This window comes from Pteropus vampyrus, unplaced genomic scaffold, assembly GCF_000151845.1.
Source record: "Pteropus vampyrus isolate Shadow unplaced genomic scaffold, Pvam_2.0 Scaffold15, whole genome shotgun sequence".
In the NCBI taxonomy this organism is placed as follows: domain Eukaryota; kingdom Metazoa; phylum Chordata; class Mammalia; order Chiroptera; family Pteropodidae; genus Pteropus; species Pteropus vampyrus.
In genome coordinates, this window is record NW_011888796.1 from 12435404 (window position 1) to 12461332 (window position 25929).

Consider the following 25929-nt stretch of genomic DNA (forward strand, 5'->3'; position numbering starts at 1 on the left):
TTCAGCTGGAAGATCTACTGAAATAATTCAGTAGATGATTTTATCACAAGAGAAGATTGTCTTTCTGAGCTATAAAGTGCTTTTTGTATGTAATGAAGTTCGATAAGGTGATAAGTCTGGCATTGTCTTTTAGGCTTTTTGTTTTAAACACTACATCCCTTCTTCAAACCACTCTAAAAAAGTAGAGAAGTGATATTTATCAGAAAACGTATTTCTTATCCCAAGGGATCGTTGTATACTTAACATATAAACTTATTGAAATAGTGCCCCTACGCAATTTGCAAAATAAGGCAGAATTCATTTAGGTGGACCTTCTTTGTATCCCTGCAGGAAGTTTAATTATCCACCGGCCTAAAAGAAGCTCCTTACAAGGTAGCCTTCTCCTCAGGACTGCATTGTTTGACTCTCGGAGACACAGCCCAGGAAGGAGAGTCTCCCTGGGTAGCCCTTTGAAAATGAGATTTTGCTGTATTGTTTATCCAATTACCTGGTGACTAACGTTTTTCTTATCTGATTTGAATAAGTTAGTCAGTGTTTGCAAAATATTTGTGAACCTTTTTTGTCCAGCAATAATAGCATGGGATTATTTAAGGAAGAAAATATCAAATGTAATTGTTTATATTTCTTTTGTTTACAAAGGAGACAAGCATATCAGAGATTGCTTTATATATGATAAGTGGACCTTAATAACATCACTGGTTTCAACAAAGATATTTCTTATTGTGAAGGTGATTGAGACAACCTGTAGTTCTTGAAAGCCAGCCTTTAATGAATAAATAATGACATTGTATTGCATTGGTTAGAAGTATTACAGAATCACAGGCATAAATAGAAAATAGAGAATAACCTATTTGCAGAGAGAACTAATGTTAATTTTAAGTGACTACAATCTTAATCTTTTAATGTTCAGGCATTTTTAATTTTTTTATGTAGTGAAAAGAAGTCCAACATGGTAGGAAATGCTGTGTACAGGGAAACGTTATATCTTTCTTGAACTGAACCAGTACTGATCCTCTTATATTTGACTTACAAATAGATGTTTTTCAACATAATACTGACTTTCCTGTTTGGTAAAAGGATAGCTGAATGATTATTTGCTCCTAGTTTTAGGATTAGATATTTTGAATGGTAAGCTATGTTGTTACCTATGGGCAAGTAAATAAAGGAGAAATTCAGTAGTGCATTATTTAAAACTTAGAAATCATGCTAGTCAAAACTAGAAAAGAACTTTATAATTCTTCAGTTACCTAAAACTGGAGTGACTTGCCTTTTGAAGCCCTAAGTTGAGTCACTGAAGGTGTGTTAAAGGGCAGACTGAATGGCTACTTTTCAGCAATAGCTGAAGTAGATCAAAGCAGCTTGCAAAGTCTAGATGATAAGAGGTGGAGATTTTGGTGGAGATGAGATGTCACAGGGTTTCATGTCTCAAGACTGCAGAGCAGGGATGGACAATTAGCAGAACCAGCCTACTGTAGCCTTGTAACAGTAGTTATAGTACCTCAGAACAGGTGGCACCACAGCATTCACCTACAGCTTCAAACTCCAGATGCTTGTTGATAACCCTTGTTGTTCTCAGAGTGTGTACAAATACCAAAAGCATCATGTTTTAAGGCTATTTTCTCACAGATAGATTCTGTGATGACTCCTTGCCTTAACATTGTATTAAAATTTTGTATATATGTGCACATGTGGAATTTTCTGGGAAGAGGCTTCTTAGCTTTCATTAGATTCTCAAAGAGGCCTACTATCCAAACAAAGATTATGACACAACTCTATGGATTGGCCCTTTAAGGTCAGCCTTATTGTGAAGATACAGTGTTCATCCCAGACTTAGGCAGTTTAATTAAGCAAGCTGAAAAGTAAATACTGTTTCCTTAGTATGTGTCAGCAACATCTTTGTGTCTAGTTAGAATTTTATGAAGAACTTCTTCACTTTAGTTAAGATCATTAAACCATGGTTCTTAGATTTATGACATTAATTCAAAGATCTGAAAAGTCTCTTTTAAATCTTAGTGTAAAACACATTTATTATTCTGCATTAATCTTTTAAAAGAAAACACGAAGAAGTGGGCTTTAGGGGATTAGAGCATGATGTGACAGAAATTTTTGCATCTGTGATTTAGTCTAGGCTGGTACTAGACAAAAAATCTCAACATTGATCCCCTCAGTGTTTATACCTCATTCTGAAAATGAAAAATTGTTATTTCTATTTTTAACTTTTTGGAAATACAGATAGAAATTTTTAAATAGAATTTTAAAAATTTATTGCACTTTTTGTTAAAAACAATTTCAAACCTGTGTAGTGTTTTTTATTTTAAAGAAAAGGGTTAAAATATGAAACGTCAGGGATAAAGATTATTAAACTATGAAAAAATAGAATTATGTATTCAAAAATAAATTTTGTAAAGAAAATGCCCAATTTTATGGAATTCCCTGCATCTCTGGAAATCATTGAGAAATATTAAAACTTTTCTCCATTGAATTTAGAACTTAGGGTTGAGGATTCTAAATACCAAACATGTTTTGTTTTACTGCATTTTAGTATCACTTTATAAAAATTGTCTTTTTAAAACTTCTGCGTACAATTTCTACCTTTCTATAAAAGTTCATTTTAGTTGAAGAGTTAGAAATTTATTGTAACGTGGAACCCACTGAAAGGAAATCTCTGGCCAACTTTGAGCTTGGAGGGAAGAATAGACTATATGATTTCTAAGTTCCTTCTAGCTCTGATTATGAGTAGGAAGAATGTAGAAATTGGCTTAGATCAGGTTAAATAATAACCCACAGGGAAAAATACAAGCTGGGGGACTCAGGAGTAACTAAAAAGAAATGTATGGAGTTGACTTAGAAAATTTGAGGAATATGTTTTTGCATGTAGCCTTTAGAATGTTGTCCTTGCTTTAAAGTGTGTACTTGCCCATAGTAGTGAAATAGAGTACATTGATGTTGGAACTGCATTACAATAGAGTTAGGCTGTGAAGTTAGCACATAGAACCAAAAAAGAGGAATGTTTTTGTCAAAATTACCCTTAAAAATTCCTTAAAGTGATCACGAAGTATGATACACATTCATTCTATCTCACAGAAGTGCAAAGTAGCTAGTTTTTCTTCAGAAACTGCAAAAATAACTTTATTTGAGCACCAGATGAAGAAGTTGGTTTACATTAGGGGCTTTGTTACACAAAAATACTTGAAATACTACGATTAGAGCTTGACAAGATGCACAGGTAACTGGACAGCTCCCTTCTTATGCTTGTGCTCCTTGGGGAAGGCATGATTATGTAGTGGAATGGTGTCCATGCCATTGAAATCCTCAGTTTTTTCCACTGAGGGCATGCGATTAAATTCATGGAGATAAAATATCTACATGAAACAACCTCATTGTATTCATGAGACGCATGAAGATTTTTTTAGATCTTGGAGTGGGGTGAAAGAAACATTTAATGGTAAAATCACATATGTTAAAGTGAACTGAATTTTAGTTAAATACATCGCTTTCGATAGCAAGTTTACTCAGTGTTGAGAATACTGTTAATGATCCATAGGAATTGGACACTGAATTTTATCTGTTAGCAAATTTTAAGGTCCTTAAAAACAAGGGACAGTATGTATATTTTACTAAAATTCTTATAGCACCTAATAGAGTGTGAGCCATTCTTTGGATGATGTATCATGTGTTGTTTGCTGCCATGTTTTATACTTTATTTTTTAAAAGTCAGCAAATACTGTTCGATTCCAACTAGAGTTAACTTGTTTACAGAGGCACTAAAAAATTTATGTTTGTTTATTCAATTTCTTACAAAAGATGTTGCTGGAAATATCTAATAGCTATTGTAAAAAATTGAAAGAATTTAAAGTTTCACCTTTTATCTTTAACTCTTTATTTTTTGAAACTTCTAAGTTCAAGAATAATAACAATGAACACTGTATAATCTTCACGTAGCTCACCAGTTCACATTTTGCCATTCAATTTCTCTGTGTACACATACACACATGCTTTTTTGAACCATTTAAGTTGCAGACATCACATCCCTTTATCCTTTCATACCTAGATACTTAAAATTAAGTATCACCTTAGAACAAAGACTTTCTCAATATGTTACAGTATAATTATCAAATTCGGGAAATCTAACATTGATTCAGTACTATTGTCTACTATGCATCCATATTCAAATTTGCCAATTCTAGTAATGGTCTTTGTTTTTTCCATTCAGGATCTCATTCCTCATTTAGTTGTCATGAAATTGGCCTCTTAGTCTCCTTTAATAGACAGGACGGCTACCAAGTTTGGAAACACAGGAGAATATATAATAAATGGTTTATTAAAATTACATTAAAATACCTGTTAAGTAGTAAATAGTGCCTGTTTCCAGACTTTGTAATCACCCTATAGAATAGTTCTTTAGCCTTTGTCTTTCAAGACATTGTTTTACCTTTTTTAAATTAGATTCTTTATCAGTGCAAACTTCACTTCAGTGATATTTTTATAGGTTCTTTGTCTTTAAAGTTCACTTTTTATTTCAGCTTACTATTAGATAAGTTATTAATAATTTTTTAGATATGATTCAGTATTAGATTTCCCATGTCAGCTACCTCCAGACTGTAGTAGATGCTTAATGGATTACACAGAATAGTAAGAAACATCATCTGGCCTTGCCACTTACTGGTGTGCTCTTTGGACAACTAGTCCAACCTTCTGAGTGAGTTTTGACATCTGTAAAATGGATTAAAAAAAAAAAAGTCATAGGATTTGATGAGAATTAGAAAAGTTAATACATGTGGAAATATGTTTTATAAACTAATGCTATACAAATGAGAGTGGCTGTTTTCTCAGTAGTATTGAAAGTGTGAGTATACTGAACTGAAAAAAAAAGGAAAGAGTTACAATGTAATTTAGGCTATTTAATGTTAATAGGTTCCAGCTTTAATGGTGGGGAATTGTACCCCTTAGAAGGAGCTTATTAGTTAGGGACTGCTTTGTGTTCTCACTCCCTAAACAAGAAAAATAGCTATCATTCCATCCTTCTCACTTCTAAACACACACCTGCTTCTGTAATGTAGCAAAGAGCTATTTAACTATTGTTTTCATGAGATTTCTAAAATGGAATGGACCAGTAAGTAGATGATGGTATTTTGGAGATTTGAAAAATGTATAACTATGAAGGCTTCAGTAGTAAAGTAATCCTTAATACATTTTATAAGAACAGTGGTTTTTATTCAGTTATAACAAAGAAATGATTTAAAATAGTTTCCTGGCACATGAAAACATTGGGTGCATTTAGAAACTAATGAAAGTGGTTTCAGGAAAAAAAAAAAAACTGACATGCAGTATTTTTATTTAAATAATTTACTGAAATAAAAATTATAATGACTGCTTTACAAAATGGCATATCTACCCAGTGTGAGATAAACAAATATTCTAAAAGAATATTTTAAAATAATTTTTAAAAATTGAGTTGTGGCATTTTATACTTGGATTTGTGATTACAAATTTATATCTATTATAATCCATTTGTAACAAATTTTCATAATTACTGCATTTTTTGTTTTATCATAATGTCAAGCTCACTGAGGCATAATTTACGTGGGGCAAAATTTGTCCTTTTTTCTGCTGAGTTTTGACCAATGCATACAGTGTTGTAAAACTATAGCAATCAAGATAATTTTTCCAGCACCAAAAGGTTTCCTTGTTCTTTTATAATCAGCCCATCCCCACAATCCTACCTCCTGAAAACTACTGATAGTTTGCCTTTTCAACAATGTTCTGTAAATGGAACCATACAGTATATACCTTTGAGTATAGTTTCTTTGACTTAGCAAAATATATTTTATTTTATTAAAACATTTTTTAGCATAATACATTTTAGACTCATTTGTGCGTGTCAGTACTCTCTGCTGAGTACTAGTCCATTATATGGCTGAGTATCATAGTTATCCATTCACCAGTTGAAGGGCATTTGTGTTGTTTCCAGTTTTTAGAGATTATGAATAGGGCTGCTGTAAACATTTGAATGAACACGTATTTTCATTTCTCTTGGATAACTACCTAGAAGTTGGAGTGCTGGGTAGTATCCTAAGTATATGCTTAATTTTATAAGAAACTGCTAAACTTTTCCAGAGTGGCCAAATATTTCGTGTGCCCATCAGCACTGAATAAGAATTAAAAAAAAAAAAAAAAGGATGTGAAGATCCCAGTTGCTCTGAGCCCTCTCCCAGCACTTGGTATTGTCAGGTGTTTTTGTTTTTATTTTTGTTTATTTTTAGCCAGTCTAGTTAGTATGTAGTGGTATCTCATTTTGATTTTAATTCACAGTTCTCTATTGATTAATGATGTTGGGGAGCTTTTGCCATGCTTATATGCCATCAGTATATCTACTTAGTGAAGTGTTTTCATATCTTTTGCCTTTTTTAAATTCTGTATTACTGCGTTTTAAGAGCTCTTTATATATTCTAGGTTCAGGTTCTTTTATCATATATGTATTTTGCCATATTTCCTCCCAGTCTATGGCTTGTCTTTTCATTTTCTTAAAGTGTCATGTATAAGAAATCCGCTTAATCAAGGTCGCAAAGATTTTGTCTTATAAGTTGTGTAGCTTGTTTACTTTTATATATTAAAAGGACTATGTAATATATAATAGTGATTATGTATCAAACAAAGTAATTGCATCATATAAATTTATAATGATGTGGTTACGATTTTAATTTGGTAGAATCTGTGGTATAAAATAACAGTCCCTTGATAACTGGTATGTCATCAATTACTAGAAAACCTAGATTTTTAGAACTTCAGTCATAAAAATGGATTTGTAGTGAGGCATCTTTGAATTATCAAAGAAAAGTTTCAGAGATTAATGCTGTAGAATGTATTGAGTAAGTCTGGGTTCCAATCCTGGCTATACCACTTAATGGCTGTGTGATTTTTATTTTATTTTATTTTTAGGCAGGATCTTCAATATTCAGAAGCTCTTGTTTCTTTATCCGTTTGTACAGTATAGATAAATACAGAATAAACCTTCATTTGAATTTGTTCCCTTCACTTTGCAATGTATTAGAATTCTTTAAAATTGTTTTTTTCCAATATAACTCTAAGATACCACTCTAAAACAATACTATTGTGGATAAAACTGTCATTGTATGAATCCTGGTCTACTTTCCTTCACTGAGACTATTATACTGTTTTATTCATAGTGACCTACCTGGAGTTATGTGGTAAAATGCTTTGAATTTTTTTCTTCTGGTATTCTTTCTCAATTTCAATTAATTCTGCTTTTCTTTGAATTAGTGTATATGAGAGAAGAAAATAAATAGTAAATGATTAAAATGTGAGGTTTACATTTGGATTTCCTTTTCTTTTATCGTTCAGTTTTCAGACTTGATTATTTACTATCTACTAGTAGAAAGTTATCCAGCTTCAGGATATCCATGGGCAACCATTACACAGTTTTCAAGGTTGGAAGTTGACAACTAACTGCTAGCCCAGAGGAAGTGACATCTGCCTTAGAAACAATTTGTAGTCCATCTTTTCTAAGCTATCTAACTGTTGTTTTTATTATATTATGCTGTAAAAAATAAATCGGGTATTTTAAAGATCAGTTGTAATTTTAAAGCATCAGTGTAATGGTGATTTTGATATCTTTTTCTTAATGAAACACTCAGTTATGAATAAAACACCAATAAAGTGTCAGCATTATCGATTGTAGATGAAGATGTCTATTGGATAGAGCCTCCTAGATTGTAGTTCCTAGTTCAGTTTTAAGAATTCTATAACCTTAGAAATTAAAAATAACTTGAAAAACGGCACAATTGCTATATCAATTTTTAAAGTTTTATGCAAGGTGTTGATAAATTCTGTTGCTGTGATAGAATGTTCTTGTTGTAAAGCAAAGCATAGACTGGAGTGAGATGGCCTACTTGTATCACATCCTGACTTTACTATATTCTAGCTGTACAACCTTAGGCTGTGTGACCTACTTGTCTGTACCTCTGGTTTCTTATCTAAAATGGGGATAATAATAGTACTTTTATCATTGGATTATAATGAGGATTAAGTTAGTTAATTCATAGGAAGTGTTTCAAGTAGCCTTTGTAAATGTAGCTATAATGATGATTGATTACAGTCCAGACTATCTTAGTGGTATGTATGTTTCCCCCTTTTACCGAGCTAGCAAACAGTATTTTATACAAGATTGAGACAGTATCCTTTATAAAAGTAAGCCAAATAGTTATTCTGTACAGTATTAGAAATTAAATATTTTACCTTCATTGTGCTATCTTGCAATCACTATTGGTTAATATAAAGATAGTATCAGAGTAGATTTTGTTACAGTATATATATATATGTGTGTATATACATATATATATGTGTGTATATACATATATATATGTGTGTATATACATATATATATAAAATAAACTGTTAAAATGGAGAGTATCTCCAATAAATTTGATATTCTGTTTTAGGCACATGCCTTTCTTAAAAGATGAACTTTGTTATTAAGAACTTAGTCTAAGACATGGCCAGTTAATAGTTTTATATGAACTCGGCATATTAACATTTCCTGGTTATTTAACCTCACTTAACCCAAGTTTACGTATCTGTTACTTGTAATTAATATAAGAGCTAAGTGTTAAAAGGAGTAAAAGAATCCCGGGCACTTAGTAGAGGGTATGTAGTTAGAGCTCAATAAAATGTTATCCTCAGATATCTTTCAAATACTGTGTAAAACCTAAAACATAAATTTGATTGGTGGATTAAAGTAGTTTAATTAACTTATCTTCACTGTGTTTTTTAGTATTTAACCAAAATTTTATAAATTTTGTTTAATTCTGAAATCTCTGAATCTCTAAAGCCTGATGGCCTGGGTTTGAATACTGGCTTCACTACCTGTAAGCTTTGTGACCTTGTGCCAAGCTATTTGACTTAGTTTCCTTATAAGTAAAATAAGAATAATAATATACTTAAGTCATAGGGTTTTGAGGATTAAATAACTGAATATGTGTAAAGCACTTAGAACAGTTCTTGGCACATAGTAAGTACTAGTTATTTTATTGAGGCTCCTAATGGACCTCTGGGATATCTCACTATTAAATATCTTATAAGAGTTTGAGGAAATAAATGCCTTAAAGAATTTAGACTGGGAAAGAGGGCTTTAGAGTGAGATGGGACTTCATGCGTAAACGTTTCTGCGTGAAGATAATTCTGGGGAGCATTTTCTCAATCCATTGAGATTTTGCCCCCTGGCACTTGTCAGTTTGTTTCAAATAAACTCATAAAAATTATCCTAAAAAAAAATTCTATACATGCATACTCTATTTTTGATAGGTTATAGAGGTATATATGAGACTTTTATGGGAGAAAAAGAGGTACATGAACTTGACCTCATCAATAGTAGTAGAAACAATCATTTAGGGAGAGCCAAGTATTACATTAGGTAATGGGACATAATCTCCGCTCAAAATGTAAGCAGTTTTCTCATACTAAAAAACAAGATTGCTTCGAGTTGACAGTCTGGTTGTGAAGTGCCAAATAAGTGGTATTGGAACATGAAGATTTAGGAACATGAAGATTTAGAAGCATGATCTCGCCTTAATTGAAAGAGGGCCAGGGTGAAAATTTAGGAAGAAAGGTATTCTGGGTTGAGGATTGCAGTATTCATGGTGTATTGGAGACTAGATTAGAAAAGTAGAAGTTAAGATTATAGTGAGGAAAGTTATGATTAAGTGAGGAAATTATATTCTTTTATTCCATCATTCACCCACTTAATATTTTAAGTGAGAACCTACTGAATGCTAGATACTATATTATGAATGAGAGAAACAAAAAGTGAACAAAATTAACTCATTCCTTAGCCTCGCTCAATTTGAAATCTTAGGAGCAAGACAGTCTTTAAATAATTCATTGCTATAATGCAATGAGTGTTATGATAATTGAAATAGTTATGGGAGTATGTACCCAGGAATCTGACCTAGTGTATAGGTAAGGATTTCTGGAGGAAATTACTTTTAAACTGAAGGTGGATTAGGAATTAGCTAGAAGAGTGGCAGAGGATGTTAAACATGGGGATATGGGGTGGAAAGAACAGCAGGTTGGGAGAAGATGAGAAGTCCCAGCATGAGAGGTGGAACAAGGGAGGGTGGTGGCCATTTGAAGAACTGAGAGACTAATGACAGAGAAGCAGTCCTGGGGAACCCAGTGGCTAGACAGGCTTAAAACAGCCACGCATAAATCAGCAAGTACTTAAAGTGCTTTGTAACCAGATTTCAAAGATTGTGTTATAATAAGAACTGTGAGATGCCAACAAAAGATTTAAACAGAGATATCAGATTTTTATTAATTTGAAGTTCATCAGGTACATATAAGTCAGTAACAAGATATAAGCAGTAATCTTCTTGGATTCCAAGAAATATTTTCCAGTAGTCTACACTCCAGTTCTGTATTACGATTTGTTAGGACTTTGTGAGATAATTTAATATCAAAGACAATAAAGTATTCTTACTAAGGTGCTTCTTTTTTGAACTATAGAAGAGCTAGTGCCTTTGATCACTTTTTAAAAACAAATGCAGTTAGCACTTCTGTGAGTCAAATACTGACTGATGAATTCAGCCCTGATGTTACTCTCAGAATTTATCAGATGTTAACACTGCCTGGACTCAGAGTCCACTCTCCTAGGAACTAAGCCAAATGGAACCAAATAAGTGGTGAGCCTTCAGGATTGGATAGAGAGTTACCCACCCTTTGGAAATGAATAATTGGCATACTTTCTATTCGTGTGTAGCCTGTAATTGCATGCATAGTTTATATGATCTGATAAAGTTTCTCAACTACTTTGAGTTAGTATATTTGTAGTACCAAATATTGGTTGAAATTGGTAGACATCATTATTTGGGGTTTATAAGTAACTTCAAAGGACGATTTTGTTTTGATCAGTGAATTCCTCTATTTTTAATCAGTTAGCTATGTCAAAGAAGTGTCAGTTTGCTAACTTTTTATCAGTTTATTTTCTAATCGTTTTTGCATAATTGATCAATCCATCTACTTTAGTCTTTGAAGCCTTAAAAGTTTATTGAAACTCTCAAGGGAATTTTTCTCTGCTGCAGCCATTTGCCTTCAAGATTGCTTGAAATCTACCCTGACAATAGCCCTTTTACCAGTGCAGGTCACTTAGCCCTGAGGTGGGAAAAAGGCAGGTGCTTAGTTAAAGAAGGGAAGGAAGGAAATAACAGTCCCTATGTGATGCATATCTCACTTATTGCTCATTGGTCCCCCAGGCAAGACCTGGTATTTCTACTTTATTTAATAATCTCTTTACCTCCCTGATGTCCAGTCTACCTTTTTCACTCCTAAATACCTGTTTCCTATAAGAAATATGTAGGATAATTATCAGGAAATTACTGTGAAATATAAATGAATCTTAACATTTTTAGTCCTTTGTCTTCAAATTAAGCATTTCCAAACCCGTTTCTCTTCTGCAAGACTTTATTTTGGATAATAGAGTGTTATTTAAGAATGCCACTTCTGAAGTCACATTGATCTGGATTCAAATCCTAACTTCTGTGTGTACTAGCTTCGTGATCATGTTGCATAACTTCTTCGTCTCTTGGTTTTCTCATCTCTAAAACAGAGATTATAATAGTATTTACTGCTTAGCATTTTTGTGAGAATTAAATAAGTGCTATCGCTGTATACTAAGAGTTCTAGAAACAAATCTTAGTGCTATTATTATCATCCATTTAGTTTTCAAGCCTAGGAACTTTATAGCTTTCCTCTTTACCTTCCAGCTGTCCTCTATCATCTGTAATCAATATCATTAAAACCCGTAATTCTAATTTAGACATCTCTCTCATATTTGGCTCCTTCTCTTCAGGTCCTGGTCAGGTCAGGTCCTGCTCCCAGAGCACTGCAATACATTTCTCTCTGCCACGCTCTTCCTTTTTCTGATTCACTCTCCTTAATCCCATCATAATTATTTTCATGAAACATTATTTATTCATAATTATTTACAGGTGTCCCTTTTCCTTTTAAAATCAGCATGTTTTTATGCTTCTGGTCAGTCTTTAGAGAAATAGGTAAATATGTGTGTTGCTGTCTGAAATCTATTATGCACATCGTGTTTATATGGGTTACAGTTGCGTAGTGTGTTATGGTTCGACTTGCCACTGTAGTGATAAGCCGTGCTGTAATATGCTAGATAACTTAAGTACTTTCAAGAGCTATTTCTTTGAGATGGACTGCTTTACACACACAAGTTGTGCAGTTAAATATTTTTGATGTGCATTTGGCTCTTATGTTTACCTAGGTGAATGATTCTCATTTGGTCTACCATCATTTTCCCCAGGGTTTTGATCATTGTATAAAATTTGTTTTTGCTACTTTTGAGTAGAAATAAATATCCCGAGTGGAGCCATTTGTGAGACTTGATGTGGAAATACTATTAGTTTTAAAATAAGACACATAGTATAATACAAAGCCAGCACCAGAGAAAGATTTTTTAGAAGGGAGGAAAACATTGTCTTGAATATTTACGAAAGCTCTACTAAGTCTCTAAAAAGTTTTAAAGTGACCCTGCGGCACAGTCTCTACTGAGGGACAGTCAAAGAATGATAATAAATGTAAATATGTTTTAAGCTTAACAGAACCATTTCAGTCACTGTTTAAATATTGCAATAGCTTTTTTTTCTTAAATTAAAAAACTCCTTGTACTTGCCATCCTGTTTCTGTCCGTCTACTATCTTTATTCTCCCCATTATAACAAAATACTCAGGAAAAGTTGTCTGTATTCCTTATTTCTATTTCCTCACCACCTAACCATTGTAATTCAGACTTTCATTTTCACTCCCACCTTTACTTTTTGTATGGTCTCTCATTTTCACTCACGTACACTTCTGCTCCCACGGTTCTTCAAAACCATGATTTTGAAACACAAATCATTCCCCTGCTTAAGACTATTTCCAAACCCATACCCCAAATAGTTTGTGCTGGGTCCAGGATTTAGTATATTTGACAAGTTGCTCAGATAATTCTAATGTGAAACAGGCTGAAAACCACTGCTCTAGTGGCTTCTCTCATACTCATAATAAAATCTGAACAACTTTGACCTACAGGGCTCCTGCCTTGCTCTCTGATACCATCTATTTTTTTTTCTCCTCCTCCATTCTAATCATACTGGCCTTCTTCAAAGATGTTGGAACTTTGTTCTTCTCATCACTATCTCTAGCATTAAAATAGTACTTTCTTGCACATATACCCATTCCGTAGATAATTGTGAATTAATGAATATTTTATCGACTATTCTTATTCTGTAGTAGTGATTACCTGTAATTAATGCTGTTTAGGTTGCTGGTGTCTTGAGTCTTCAAAAATGCTACTAAAACTTCTATTTGAACATATGCCACAGGCTCTCACAGTCTGACTGTTCCATCTTCCAGCACTGTATACTTCTTTTGCTGTCAAATGCCTGCTTTTTCATTTCTGTCTCTTGACATGTGCACTATTTCTATTTTATTAATTTTTTCTTTCCTATATTATTACTTGCCTACTATTTTCTGTGGGTAAAAAGGGTTGGTCTTACCAGTGTGTCCAGTCAGAGATTTTCTTTTCTTCTGTGGATAAACTATTCATAGGGTGTCTAGTACATCTTTGGATTGTATGCCCTTTTTGTTTATTTATTTTTGCTGGATGCAGGTGGACTGCTTCAATTCCACCAAGATGGAATTGATAGAGAGGGTCAAACTTTTAAAAAGAAGATCAGCATCAGGGGAAGTACCTGTTTTTAAGGTCAGATTTTGAAGCCTAATTGATGGAAAGTTGAGAATTTATTATATCAGGGGCCCATAAAGTTTTTCTATAAAAGTCCAGGTAGTAAATATTTTGGGCTCTGTGAGCCATAAGGTCTCTGTCACAATGACTTTACTCTGCTGTTGTAGTGCAAAAGCAGACATAGACACTCTGAAAAAATGTGTGGCCATGTTTCATAGAACTGTTTATGGATACTAAATTTGAATTTTATGTAAAAATTATGTAAATATATTCTTTTAATTTTTTTTGAAATCCCCTGTGACATTGTGATTTAAAAGAAATGGATATTTTATCATTTAGGTGACCAAAATATATTGCTCATATACATTTGGTCTTCCATAATTGCTAGCTCACAGTTCCTGGAACTCTTACGTGAGTGTAGTGTGTCTTTTGTTATGTTAATGAGGTGCTTTTTGGAAAACATCTAAGGCTGGTAGCTGGTTATGGAGTGAACCAACCACCTGATTAGAGGGTTGGAACTTTAAACGTACAACATTATATTAGTTTCAGGTGTATATTATAGTTATTAGACATTTATATACCTTAACAAAGTGAAGGGTTGGAACTTTCTGTCCAATACCCTGACTTCCAGGATGGGAGAGGGGTTGGAGGTTGGGTCATTCACCATTGTCCAATGATTGTATCAATCATGACTATCTCATAAAGTCTCTAAAAACCCAAAAGGTTGGGGTTCGGAAAGCTTGCGTGTTGGTGAACACATGGAGATGAGGTGAGAATGGCATGCTTGGAAGGGGCATAGAAGCTCTACACCCCTCCCCACACACCGTGCCCTATTGGTTTCTTCCTCAGTTATATCCTTTTGTTCCTCAGTTATATCCTTTTACAATAAGCCAGTGATCTATAAAGTAATGTTTCTCTGAGTACTGTGAGCCATTCTAGCAAATTAATTGAACCCAAGGAAGGGGTCATGAGAACCTCTGATTTATAGCCAGCCAGTCATATTACAGGTGACAGCCTAGACTTTCATTTGGTGTTCTGAGTTGGAGGGGGTCATCGGAACCTCCAGTCTATAGCTAGTCAGTCAGAAGCACAGGTAACCTGGGCGCACATCAGGCATCTGAAGCGTGTATGGTGGGGGAAGAGGGAAGGAAGGGGCAGTTTTGTAAGACTGAACCCTTAACCTGTGGAATATGGTGCTATCTCTGTGTAGATAGTGTCATAACTGAGTTGAATTCTGACACACTGCTGGTGTCTGAGAATTGTTGTTGGAATGGGTAAATCCCCTGCCCCCCATGGTAGGTTATGGGAACCTACCATGGTAGGTTATGGGAACCTACCAGATTTATTCCCAAATCATTTAAAAATATAAAAACCATTCTAAGCTAGTGGGCCATAGGAAAACAGAAGGCAGTCGTAGTAATAGCATCCTTCTATAGTTCTAACTTGAGAAGTTGGATTTTTTGACCAATAGTCCTTTTCATACTCCCCATTATAAAACCTGTCTTTAAACTTTGGGGTTTGGTGACAAATTGGCTTTTTATAAAATTTACCTGTAACTTATTTCAAAGAGCTACTCAGCTCCTTATTATGTTGGTGTCTTTGCCTCTGTGTGTTAGCACCTTATCGCTGGCCCACATTGAGACTGCCATTTATTATTTCTTTACAGTATTGCTTTCTGCTCTCATTTTTGTTTGGCTGGTTAGTTGTTTGAATAAGCATTTCTTTCAAGCTTGTAACAGATGCCGTTGAGGCCCCCTCTCCCACCACAGTTCACTGGCTGCTGTGGTACACAGATCCTGTCATCTCTCCTTAAGCACTAGGATCTCTGAATTTGTTTTGTGGGAGTGTGGGTGGTCAGCCCCATGCATGGCAACTAGGAATTTAATGGCCCTGGGAGCAATCCTCAACCAAGGAAGTGGATAGATGCCCTAGCTTTCTCTTTCCTTAGTTTTCAGTTCTGATAACTCCCAGTTATCCACAGCAGTTAATGAACCTTAAATAGATTTTTTTTCCTATGACTCACTTTTCTTAATCCCTTCAAGTGTGCTTCCTGGGTTTTCCCTTCCCCTGAATAAGCTACTTGCACCAGAGTTCTTATCTCAGGTTTACTTTTTGGGGTAACCCAAATGATTTAATTCAGCATTTACAGACTGTTGTTATTGATAGCAGGGTACAATGTACACTCTTTTCCCTCCTTCCTGTCTCCACTGAAAGTACATGTGAGGTAGCTTCCTTAATAGTTGACATTGGCACCAGAGTACCACAGAAGTGACGACTGAGGTGTGGAGAAGAAAATATTATATACCTACTTACTTACTGTTAATTCAATTCAGCGCAGCCTTACTCTGTGTGGTTACTATCATTCTTTGCAAGAGTTATCTTTTTCTGCCCTGGGTTCTCCTGTTCTTGAAAAGTAAACCATCTGTAACATGTGGGATCATTTACCTCATATATAAAAAGGTCCCAACCTTGATTGTCTTCTGTGAGCTAGATCGAATTTGTTCTTTCTAAAAGTTGACAAACTGTGCTAGAAAATAATTTAAGATGCAGGGTGGTACTACACAGTGTTAAATTTAGACAAGTTGTTATAAAATAGCAAATATATATATATTTCTGTAGCCAAACTTCAAATAATATCATTGACTGGGCTTTTCAAAACAAATATTAAAATTTCAAAAGGGCAGTATAATCACAAGTAATTAAAATTCTCACAGTAAAGTACTACTGACTAAAATATTTTTTAATGTCTGGGAGATTAAAAGTCATTTTCCACTCATGATGTATGTCTTCTATAACAAGGGGAAGTTTAGTTATATCAAGTAAATTGTACCATAGAAGGTGTTTCTAGGCATATAATCAATGTAGAAACTTGATTTTTTACTTCCTGAGGCTTTCAGGTAGACAAGTTGTGTTCAAAGAATCTTCTGGATTAGTATATACTTTTAAACTAATCTTAAAGTTGATCAGCTCTTACTTTAAAGCTATATTAAAATGATCTTTTTATCAAAATCATAATAGTTTTCATTTTTGTCAGAATGTTATTTCCCAGGGGTTTTTCTTCTGGAAGTCTTTGTTTGGCTATTGTTCTTTTTTTGAAAAGTCATTCTCCCCTTTTTTAGTTCACAGTTAAACATATCCGAAAAGTTTTCACTTTTATTGCTACTTAAAGAACTAGCTGAAGATTTTTATGTATATTTTGTTGTTTATTGTTAAGATCTGCCCTATCTTGTGTAAATCACATTTTTATTTGGTTTAATTTAATTATGTAAGATTATAAAGAGCAGATATTAACGTTTTCTGTTAAACTTATACCAAAATATATTTGGGGGGGGGCAGAGTTAGACGGCGTAACTTTATAAATTACTTTTCTTGGACAATGTGTAGGTTGAGATATAGGTGGTTTTGTTTGTTTGTTTTTATCTCTTAGATTATAGAGTTTTACTCATGGATGGTATTTTCCCCATGCTCTTCTTCACCTAGGTGTTTGCTCACTCTGGTTCCCTACATTACTTTTCACCACTCATCACCTTCACACACTTCTGCAGCCTCACAAACGTCAGCCTTCTCACCTACTTTATCATCAGAATATTGTCCATTCCTCAAGGCTGGGCTCAGAACCCAATAACTTCACTTCATTATCCTTCTTCCAGCTCCCAGGGTTTTCTTTGTTCTCTGAATGACTACAGAGAGTATTTATTCCATTTGTCATCCATGTGTCTCATATTGTACCTAACTTGGCATTGTTAGTTGCCCTGTATATTCTGCCTCAACTACCTTGTATACTCTGGCCAGAGTATACAAGAGTATATAGGGCAGACAGTGTGTTTTCTCAGCTGTTTATTATTTCTTTTGTATTTATCACATAACAGACTCTTAATATTTGTTTATATTAAGTATCCGATTATTTAATTTTCTGCTTTTAATTTTTTCAAGGTAGTCTTGGTGATTTTTTTTTTACGCCTATAGCACCTGATCTTTCTAGGTGGTCTCCCATCCAGCTACTAACCAGGCCCGACCCTGCTTAGTTTCTGAGATCAGACGGGATCGGGTGTGTTCAGGGTAACATAGCCGTAGACATCTGGCTGATTTTTAAGCATTTTGTTTATTGTTGTTTTTCTATAGATGTGAAAAAAGATTGGTCTGACCACGCTCTCTGGTGGGAAAAGAAGAGAACTTGGCTTCTTAAGACACATTGGACCTTGGATAAGTATGGCATTCAGGCAGATGCTAAGCTTCAGTTCACCCCCCAGCACAAACTCCTCCGCCTGCAACTTCCCAACATGAAGTATGTAAAAGTGAAAGTGAATTTTTCTGATAGAGTCTTCAAAGCTGTTTCTGACATCTGTAAGACTTTTAGTAAGTATCAGATAAATCCTTCATGAAAGTATGAGTTGTGTGATGTATGTATGATTGATAACTGACATTTACTTATCTCAAGGAGTAGGGATTGGGATGAGCTATCTATGTTTGTATGCGTATATGAAATTTTTATTTTATTCTTTAAAGTTTTATATTACTTTCAGATAAAGAAATGTTGAGTTAAGGTGAAACAAGAATCTAGGTATATCAGTATTTCTGATTTTATAATACTTGAATCTAATGATTTATGGGAAGGAGAAGGGAACAGGGAAGGAAACAGGTATTATTTTTAGAGGGATGTAAGTTTTACAGTGCTTCCTTCACATAAGTCATTATTTTGATTTTAGTGATTCAGGCAGATTATGTCACTTCCTTCATTGAAGGCCTTACACAGCTCCTAAGGAAATGACTATAAGTGTTGTCTTCCTTAACCGGTCTAACATTTGAATACTCTTGTAGTAATTCTGTTTATGCTTTGTGAAATGAAATGTGGATTACTTTTGCGTGACCCAGTTATATCAACCATCAGAGAAAATGTGAACTATTGTCTTTATCACTAATATATAACTTTATTGTGCTGTAGATTAGGGGGAGATACAGGTAGGTTGACATTGCTACTTTGATCTAATGACTGAAATTATAATGATTTTTATGTTTAATGGAATTTTTAAGAAAAAATTAAAATACAGAAAACTAAAAGTAATTATGTAACAAATGCCTGCTTCCTATTATCTAGAATTAATAGCTGATATTATTTTGCCAAACTCTTTTTTAAGTCCAAATAATATAGGTAGAGTTCTTAAGTCACATTTTCCTAATTTCCCTTCAAAAAGCAACTATACTGTGTAGCTGTACTGTTCATAAATTTAGTGTGTATCCTTCCAGTACTTTTAAAAATACATAAACACACACATATGCATGTACTTATATCTATGTGTGTAAATATACTCCCAAACAATATATGTTATTGCCATCGCTGTTTGGGTATTTTCTTAAACAGTTTTATATGTGTTTGCAGAAATTTCTTGAGTGTTCACTCAGAAGTAAAAAGTAAAGTTGCTGTGTTTTAAATATACATGATTCATTTCATTGTACTGTCAAATTGTTCTCCCAAGTGTTTCTACCATTTTACATTTCAACCTACAATGTATGAAAATGCCTCGCTCCATTTCATCTTCAGTTTTTAGTGTTTGCATCTCTGAGTGAAAAAATAACAGTATTTCATTTTAGTTTATAAAGTTAAGTATGTTTTTGTATCTTTATTGGCCATCGAATCTCAGTTTCTTTTTTAAATTGCCTGTTTATCAATTTTTAATAAATAGACAAATAATATAAACTTTATTTTTTAGAGTAGTCTTAGGTTCACAGCAAAATTGAGAAAGTACAGAGTTCCCATTTACCCTATATCTCACCGTCAACATCCCACACCAGAGTGGTACATTTCTATATTGACACATCATTATTATCCAGAGTCATTGGCTTACATTAGCTTTCTTCTTGGTGTTGTCCAGTGTGTGGGTTTGGACAAATGTATAATGACATGTATCTATCATTATTATTATCACAGAGATTAGTTTCTCTGCACTAAAAATCTTCTGTGCTCTGCCCATTCTCTTCCTCCCCCAACCTTTGGCAACTACTAATCGCTTTATTGTTTCTATAGTTTTGCCTTTTCCAGAATGTAGTACAGTTGGAATCATATAGTATGTAGCCTTTTCAGATTGGCTTCTTTAACTTAGTAATATGCATTTGGTTTTTTTCCCACGTCTTCATGGCATGATAGCTCATTTCCTTTTAGCACTGAAAAATATTCCATTGTCCAGATGTACCAGATTATTTATGTATTCTACTGAAGGACATCTTGGTTGTTTCCAAGTTATGCAATTATAAATAAAGCTGCTATAAACATCCCCATGCAGAATTTTGTGTGAACATATGTTTTCAACTCCTTTGGGTAAATAATAAGGAGTGTGATGTTGGATCATATGGTAGAATATATTTAGTTTTCTAAGAAACCACCACACTGTCTTTAAAAGTAGTTATACCATTTTGTATTCATACCAGCAATGAACGAGAGTTCCTGTGGCTCTGAATTGTCACTGGCGTTTGGTATTGTCAATGATCTAGATTGAGGCCATTCTAATGGAGGAATAGTGATCTCATTTTAATTTGCATTTCTCTGATGACACATGATATGGAGCATCTTTTCATAGGCTTAGTTGCCATCTGTACATCTTCTTTGGTGAGGTGTCTGTTAAGGTCTTTGGCCTATTTTTTAATCAAGTTAGTTGTTTTCTTATTGTTAGGTTTTAAAAGTTCTTTATAATATTTTGCATAACTGTCCTTTTGCAGATATTTTCTCTCTGTCTGTGGCTTTTTTTTTTCTTATCTTTGACATTTTCTTTCACAGAGCAGAATTTAATTTTAATGAACTCCAGCTTATCAGTTATTCTTTTTATGTATTATGCTTTTGTTGCATGTAAAAAGTCATTGCCAACCCCATGGTCATCTAGATGTTATCTTCTAGGGATTTTAAGGTTTTCATTTTACATTTTAGGTCTATGATACATTTTAAGTTAATTTTTGTGAAGGTGTAAGGTCTGGTTCTAGATTCATTTTCTTGCATGTGGATGTCCCCTTGTTCTAGCATTATGTTTTGAAAAATTATCTGATAGTTGGCAGTTTCTTAAAACAGTTGGCAGTTTCTGACAAAGCTAAACAGTCTTACCATATGATTCAGCAATTGTGTTCTTAGGTATTCAGCTGATTCTAAATTTATGCCCACGTGAGAACCTGAATGTGTAAACTCATAGATAAAACAGAACGGTGGTTACCAGAGAGGAAGAGTGGTGGGAGAAGGATAAAGGGGAGCCAAATGATAAAAGGAAGGAGACTAGACTTTGGGTGGTAAGCACACAATGAAGTGTACAGATGTTGTGTTATAAAGTTGTACATCTGAAACTTACATAATGTTGTTAATAAATGTTACTCTAATTTAATTTTTAAAACACTAAAAATTAAAATGATCTTTTCTTCACTCTATTGCCTTTGCTCTTTTGCCAAAGATCAGTTGACTGTATTTATTTAGATCTTCTGGGCTCCCCTTCCACACCAGGGTAAAACACCATGTCAAAGAGATATCTGCACCCCCGTAGTCATAGCAGCATTATTTACAATAGCCAATATTTGGAAACAACCTAAGTGTCCATTAACAGATGAATGAAGATGTGTGTATATGTATGTGTGCATATATATGTGTATACATATACATTCATATACACAGATACATACACACAATGGAATATTATTCGGCCATAAAGAAGAAGGAAATCCTGCTATTTGTGACAACATGAATAGGAACTTGAGGGCATTATGCTAAATGAAATAAATCAGAGAAAGATAAATACTGTATTATCTCACTTATTGTACAATGAAGAAAACAAAAACAATACACGTTACTTTTTCTATAAAACTAAAGGTGAAAAACAAATGGAAACTCAAACTACTTGTAAGATTTCCTAGTTTTGGCTATTCTGGTGGACGTGGGGTAATATCTTGTGCTTTCAATTTGCACTGCCCTAATGATTAATGATATTGTACATCATTTCATGTGTTTAATTACCACAGGTATAGTCTTTGGTATAGTGTCTGAATCCTTTGCCTCCCTTAAAAAAATTACGTTGTTTGTCATCTTACTGGGTTGTAAGCATTTTTGCATATGCTGGATTCAGAAAATTTAGTGAATGTGTTTTGTAAATATTTTCTTACTGTCTGGCTCATCTTTTAATTTCATTGTGTCTTTTGAAGAACAAAAGTTTTAATTTTTATGACCAGTTTATGATCTCTGATTTTTGTTCATAGACACAAAAATTCTTAACAATTTTAGCAAATTAAATCCAATGTATAAAAAAGATTAACACATTATGATCAAGTGAAGTTTATCTCAAGAACATACAACTTTCTATGTGCATGTGAAAAAAATTATAATTTCATTGGGTGGGAATGTTCTAAGAATGACAGATCAAGTTGGTTGATAAGAAAGGGATGTTAAGATCTTCAACTAAAATTGTTGATTTGTTCTTACTCCTTTCACTTCTATCAGTTTTATTGAAATATTCTTATTAGTGTGTATATACATTTAGAATTAAATTCTTGAAGAATTTACTTGTTATGACTATGAAATGACCCTCTATATTCCTGCTAATGTTTGCTTTGAAATGCACCTTGTCTGATAACAGATTGTATACTATATCTTTTCCTATCTTGTTCCTTTTAATCTGTTTTTAAATTTCTTATAAACAACATATAACTAGGACTGCCTTTTTATCTATTCTGATAATCCCAGCCCTTTTTAAAACTGTTTAGACCATTTATATTTAATGTGGTTATCAATGTGGTTGAGTTTAAATCTATCATCTTAGTATTTTTTATATGGTATTTACTTTTTTTATTTTCTTGTGTTCCTTTTTTTGGTTGTTTGTCTCTTTTGAATTGAGGGTTTGTTGTTGTTGTTGTTGTCATTATGATTACATTTATCTCCAGCTGTGCCATAATAGCTATTATCTTTGTTTTGTCTTTTTAGTGGTTGCTCTACTGTTTACAGCATAGGACTTTAATGCATAGTCTGTGTCCAAATAGTATAATATCATTTCACACATAATATAATAACCTCATAACAGTATATTCCAGTTCTCTTTCCTGCGCTTTGTGCTATTGTCATGTTTTACTTTCATATTTGCTAAAACACACAATATGGTATTTTCTCTAAAACAATAATTGCCTTTTGAAAGTATTAGAAAATAAGGAAAATGGTCTTTTGTGATTACCCACACATTTACCATTTTTCAGTGTTCTTTGTGAGGATACTTTCCACATGGTATCCTTTTTCTTCAATCCAAAGGACTCCATATGACCTTTTTATAGTGCAGGTCTGATTTTTTTCACTTTTTGTTTGTAAAATTGTGATTTTTGCCTTATTTATATTGCAGCTGGGTGAAGAATTCTGGACTCCCCCCACACCCCCACACCCCTTCCAATAATTTACAGATGTCTTTCTATCATCCTGTGGTTTGTGTCATTTCAGAGAAGTCTGTTATTGCTCTTTTATTTGTTCCTATGTATGTTTTCTGTTAACCTTTTAGGAATTTATCCTGAGTTTTAGCAATTTAATTCTGATGTGTTTGGCATAGTTTTCTTTATGTGTTTATTCTGCTCTATGTTTATTGTGTTTCTTTGATCTATGGGTTTATGGTCTTCATCAAATCTGGATAATTTTCAGTCATTAGTTCTTCAGATAAGTTTTAGCGTCCCTTCCCACACCTCTCATCTGTTATGGGACTCTAGTTTCATGTATATTAGACTGATTATTGTTCCAAAGGTCACTGATGCTGTGTTTCTTTTTTCAGTCTTTATTCTCTGTGCTTCATTTTAAGTTCATGGATCTCTTCTGCTTATCTGCTGTTAATCCCACCTAGTGTATTTTTCATTTTAGATGTATTTTTCATCACTAGAAGTTTGATTTTTGGCCGTTTAAAAATATGTAAATCTTTCATTTTTCTCATTATGTTATGCTTTCTTCGGCTTTAACATGCAAACTATATTTATAATAGCTATGTTAATATCTTTAATTACTGTTTTTATCGTTGTAGTTATTTTTGCTTCTGTTGCTTTCTTTTTTTCCCTTTACTCCTGGTAATGGGTCATATTTTCCTGCCTCTTTTATGCCTGGTAATTTTTCATTGAATACTGGACTCTATTACATTTTACATCATTGGTGGCTGGATTTCTTTTAAGTAGTGTTAGCCTTTTTTTCTGGTCAACCATCAAATTAGAATCAGTTGCATCATTTTGGTGCTTGCTTTTAAGTTTTATTGGGGTAGGTTCAGAGCCACCATTAGTCTAAGACTAATTTCCTTCTGGGAATTCCTCTAAATACCCTGTGTATTAGGAGGCCTTTCTCTCACAAATGTATAGATCAGTATTCAGCCAGACGCTAGCAGATAAATTGCACATCTCCAGAGTGCTCTTGGTGGAGCTCCCTTTTCTCCAGTACTCCAATCCACAAATTCTAGCGATTTCTTGGCCTCCCTGAACTCTGTCTCAGATCTCTCAGTGCGGTAAGACCTGACTGTTTGCCCTCTTCTCGCCCTGTACAATTCTGGGCAGTAGGCTGGTACACCTAAAGGGCTCCTTCTGTTTTTGTCTCTTCTCTCCTGTGCTCCTCGTTGTCTGAGGTCTGAAAACCTTTGTTTTCTTTTCCTTTCTTATTGGTTAAATAAAACAGGAAAATAAATCAAGTCCCTGTTACTCCATCTTAGTTGAGACCTCCCATTTTTAATTTATCCTTGATTTTTTTTCCAGCATTATACCTTTTTTGAAAACCATCACGTGCTCATTGAAGCATTACTTATTAGAAGACCATTTCTTTCACAGAAATTTCAAATTGAACATGTTCAAAACTGAGCGCATGGCATTCTTTCTCAGATTTCTATGCTCCTTCCTCTCTACTCTTCTCCTTAGAAGTTTCCATAGCAGCAAAAGGTACCACCATCCCAGATACACAAACAAGAAACTTGGGAGTCATCCTTAGCACTACTCTTCCTCACCTACACATTTCATTAGTCACCTAAAAGTGCTAATTTTGCCTCCAGGATATATCTTGAATCTTTCACATCTTTCAATCTCTCCTCCCCCTACCGCTCTAATAAGACCACATCACCACCATCTCTACCCTAGATTGTTCCAAAACCTTCCTAAACAGTCTCTTTTATTCATTCTTTTCATTCCAATACATTCTTTACCCAGTAAGCAGAAACATTTTTCAAATTTTTATTAAAGCAATAGATGAAAGGTTAAAACCACTTTTTTGCGGTTTCTCCCAGCTCCTGATAATATCACCTCCCACTTTCTACTCTTTTAGTGCTTGACTTTGTTTCATAATTCTAAATAATGTGCTTATACTGTTATTTCTTGATTTATCAGTTTTAGATATCTGTTCACTTTTTACTCAACTTTTTCCCCCCTATTATAATTTTTAGTTAAATCAGTATCATTGAATACATTGTTTTAACAGGGTGTATATTTTTACCTGCTGAACCAAAGTGTATACTCTGTTACTTTTCCTATCTCATATGTTTTTATCATTTGCTTAGTTTTCATCTTGTGTCTCTTGCTGATTCTTTGCTATTCCACATTCTCTGTAATTTTCATGATCAAATACATTATTTGATAAAATCTCTTCCCCCTTTTTTTCTTCCTAAAGACACTCTGAAGCCCCTCCGTCATCCTGCTCCAATAATCTGGGGTGGATGTTTTTAGGCCAATATGTACAGTCATAGCTCTGGGATTTCCCTTAATCTTTGTCCGGGGAAATGTCTTCTCTCTCATATTTGATCCGTTCATTTGCCTCAGTGGTGATTCGCTTCTTTATTTTGGTGGACTATATCCTCCATCAGTGTACTAAGAAAATGGGATATAAATTTTTGAGATGTTATATTTAAAAATGTCTTTATTTTGCCCTTTGATAGAATTATTGGGTTGAAAATTATTTTCCCTCATAATTGGAAGTTACGGTTCAGTTGTGTTTTAGCTTCCAGTGTTGTTATTGATAGTGCTGATAGTGTTCTTAATTTTCATTTTTCATCCTTTCTTTGTAGATTGCTTTTTCTCTCTGGAAATTTTTAGGATCTTTTGTTTTTCCTGCCATTTTGAAATTTCATGGTAATGTGCCCTAATTCCTCCCCTTGTTTTCTCTGTTCTGTTACTAGTAATTAGTCAGACTTTGTTCTTGGATTGATCCTCTACCTAACTTTATAT

General features: G+C 33.8%; 1 protein-coding gene and 1 pseudogene across 1 annotated transcript in view; one reads left to right on the plus strand and one right to left on the minus strand.

The window, feature by feature from the left end:
* FERMT2 (fermitin family member 2) overlaps positions 1–25929 on the plus strand; it is a 72084-nt gene that overhangs the window by 10946 nt on the left and 35209 nt on the right. Inside the window, exon 2 of the mRNA XM_023526803.1 lies at positions 17850–18111. Within this exon, the coding sequence (XP_023382571.1) occupies positions 17850–18111 (262 nt within the window). The remainder of the gene's footprint in view (positions 1–17849; positions 18112–25929) is intronic.
* LOC111735855 lies at positions 17713–17831 on the minus strand (annotated as a pseudogene).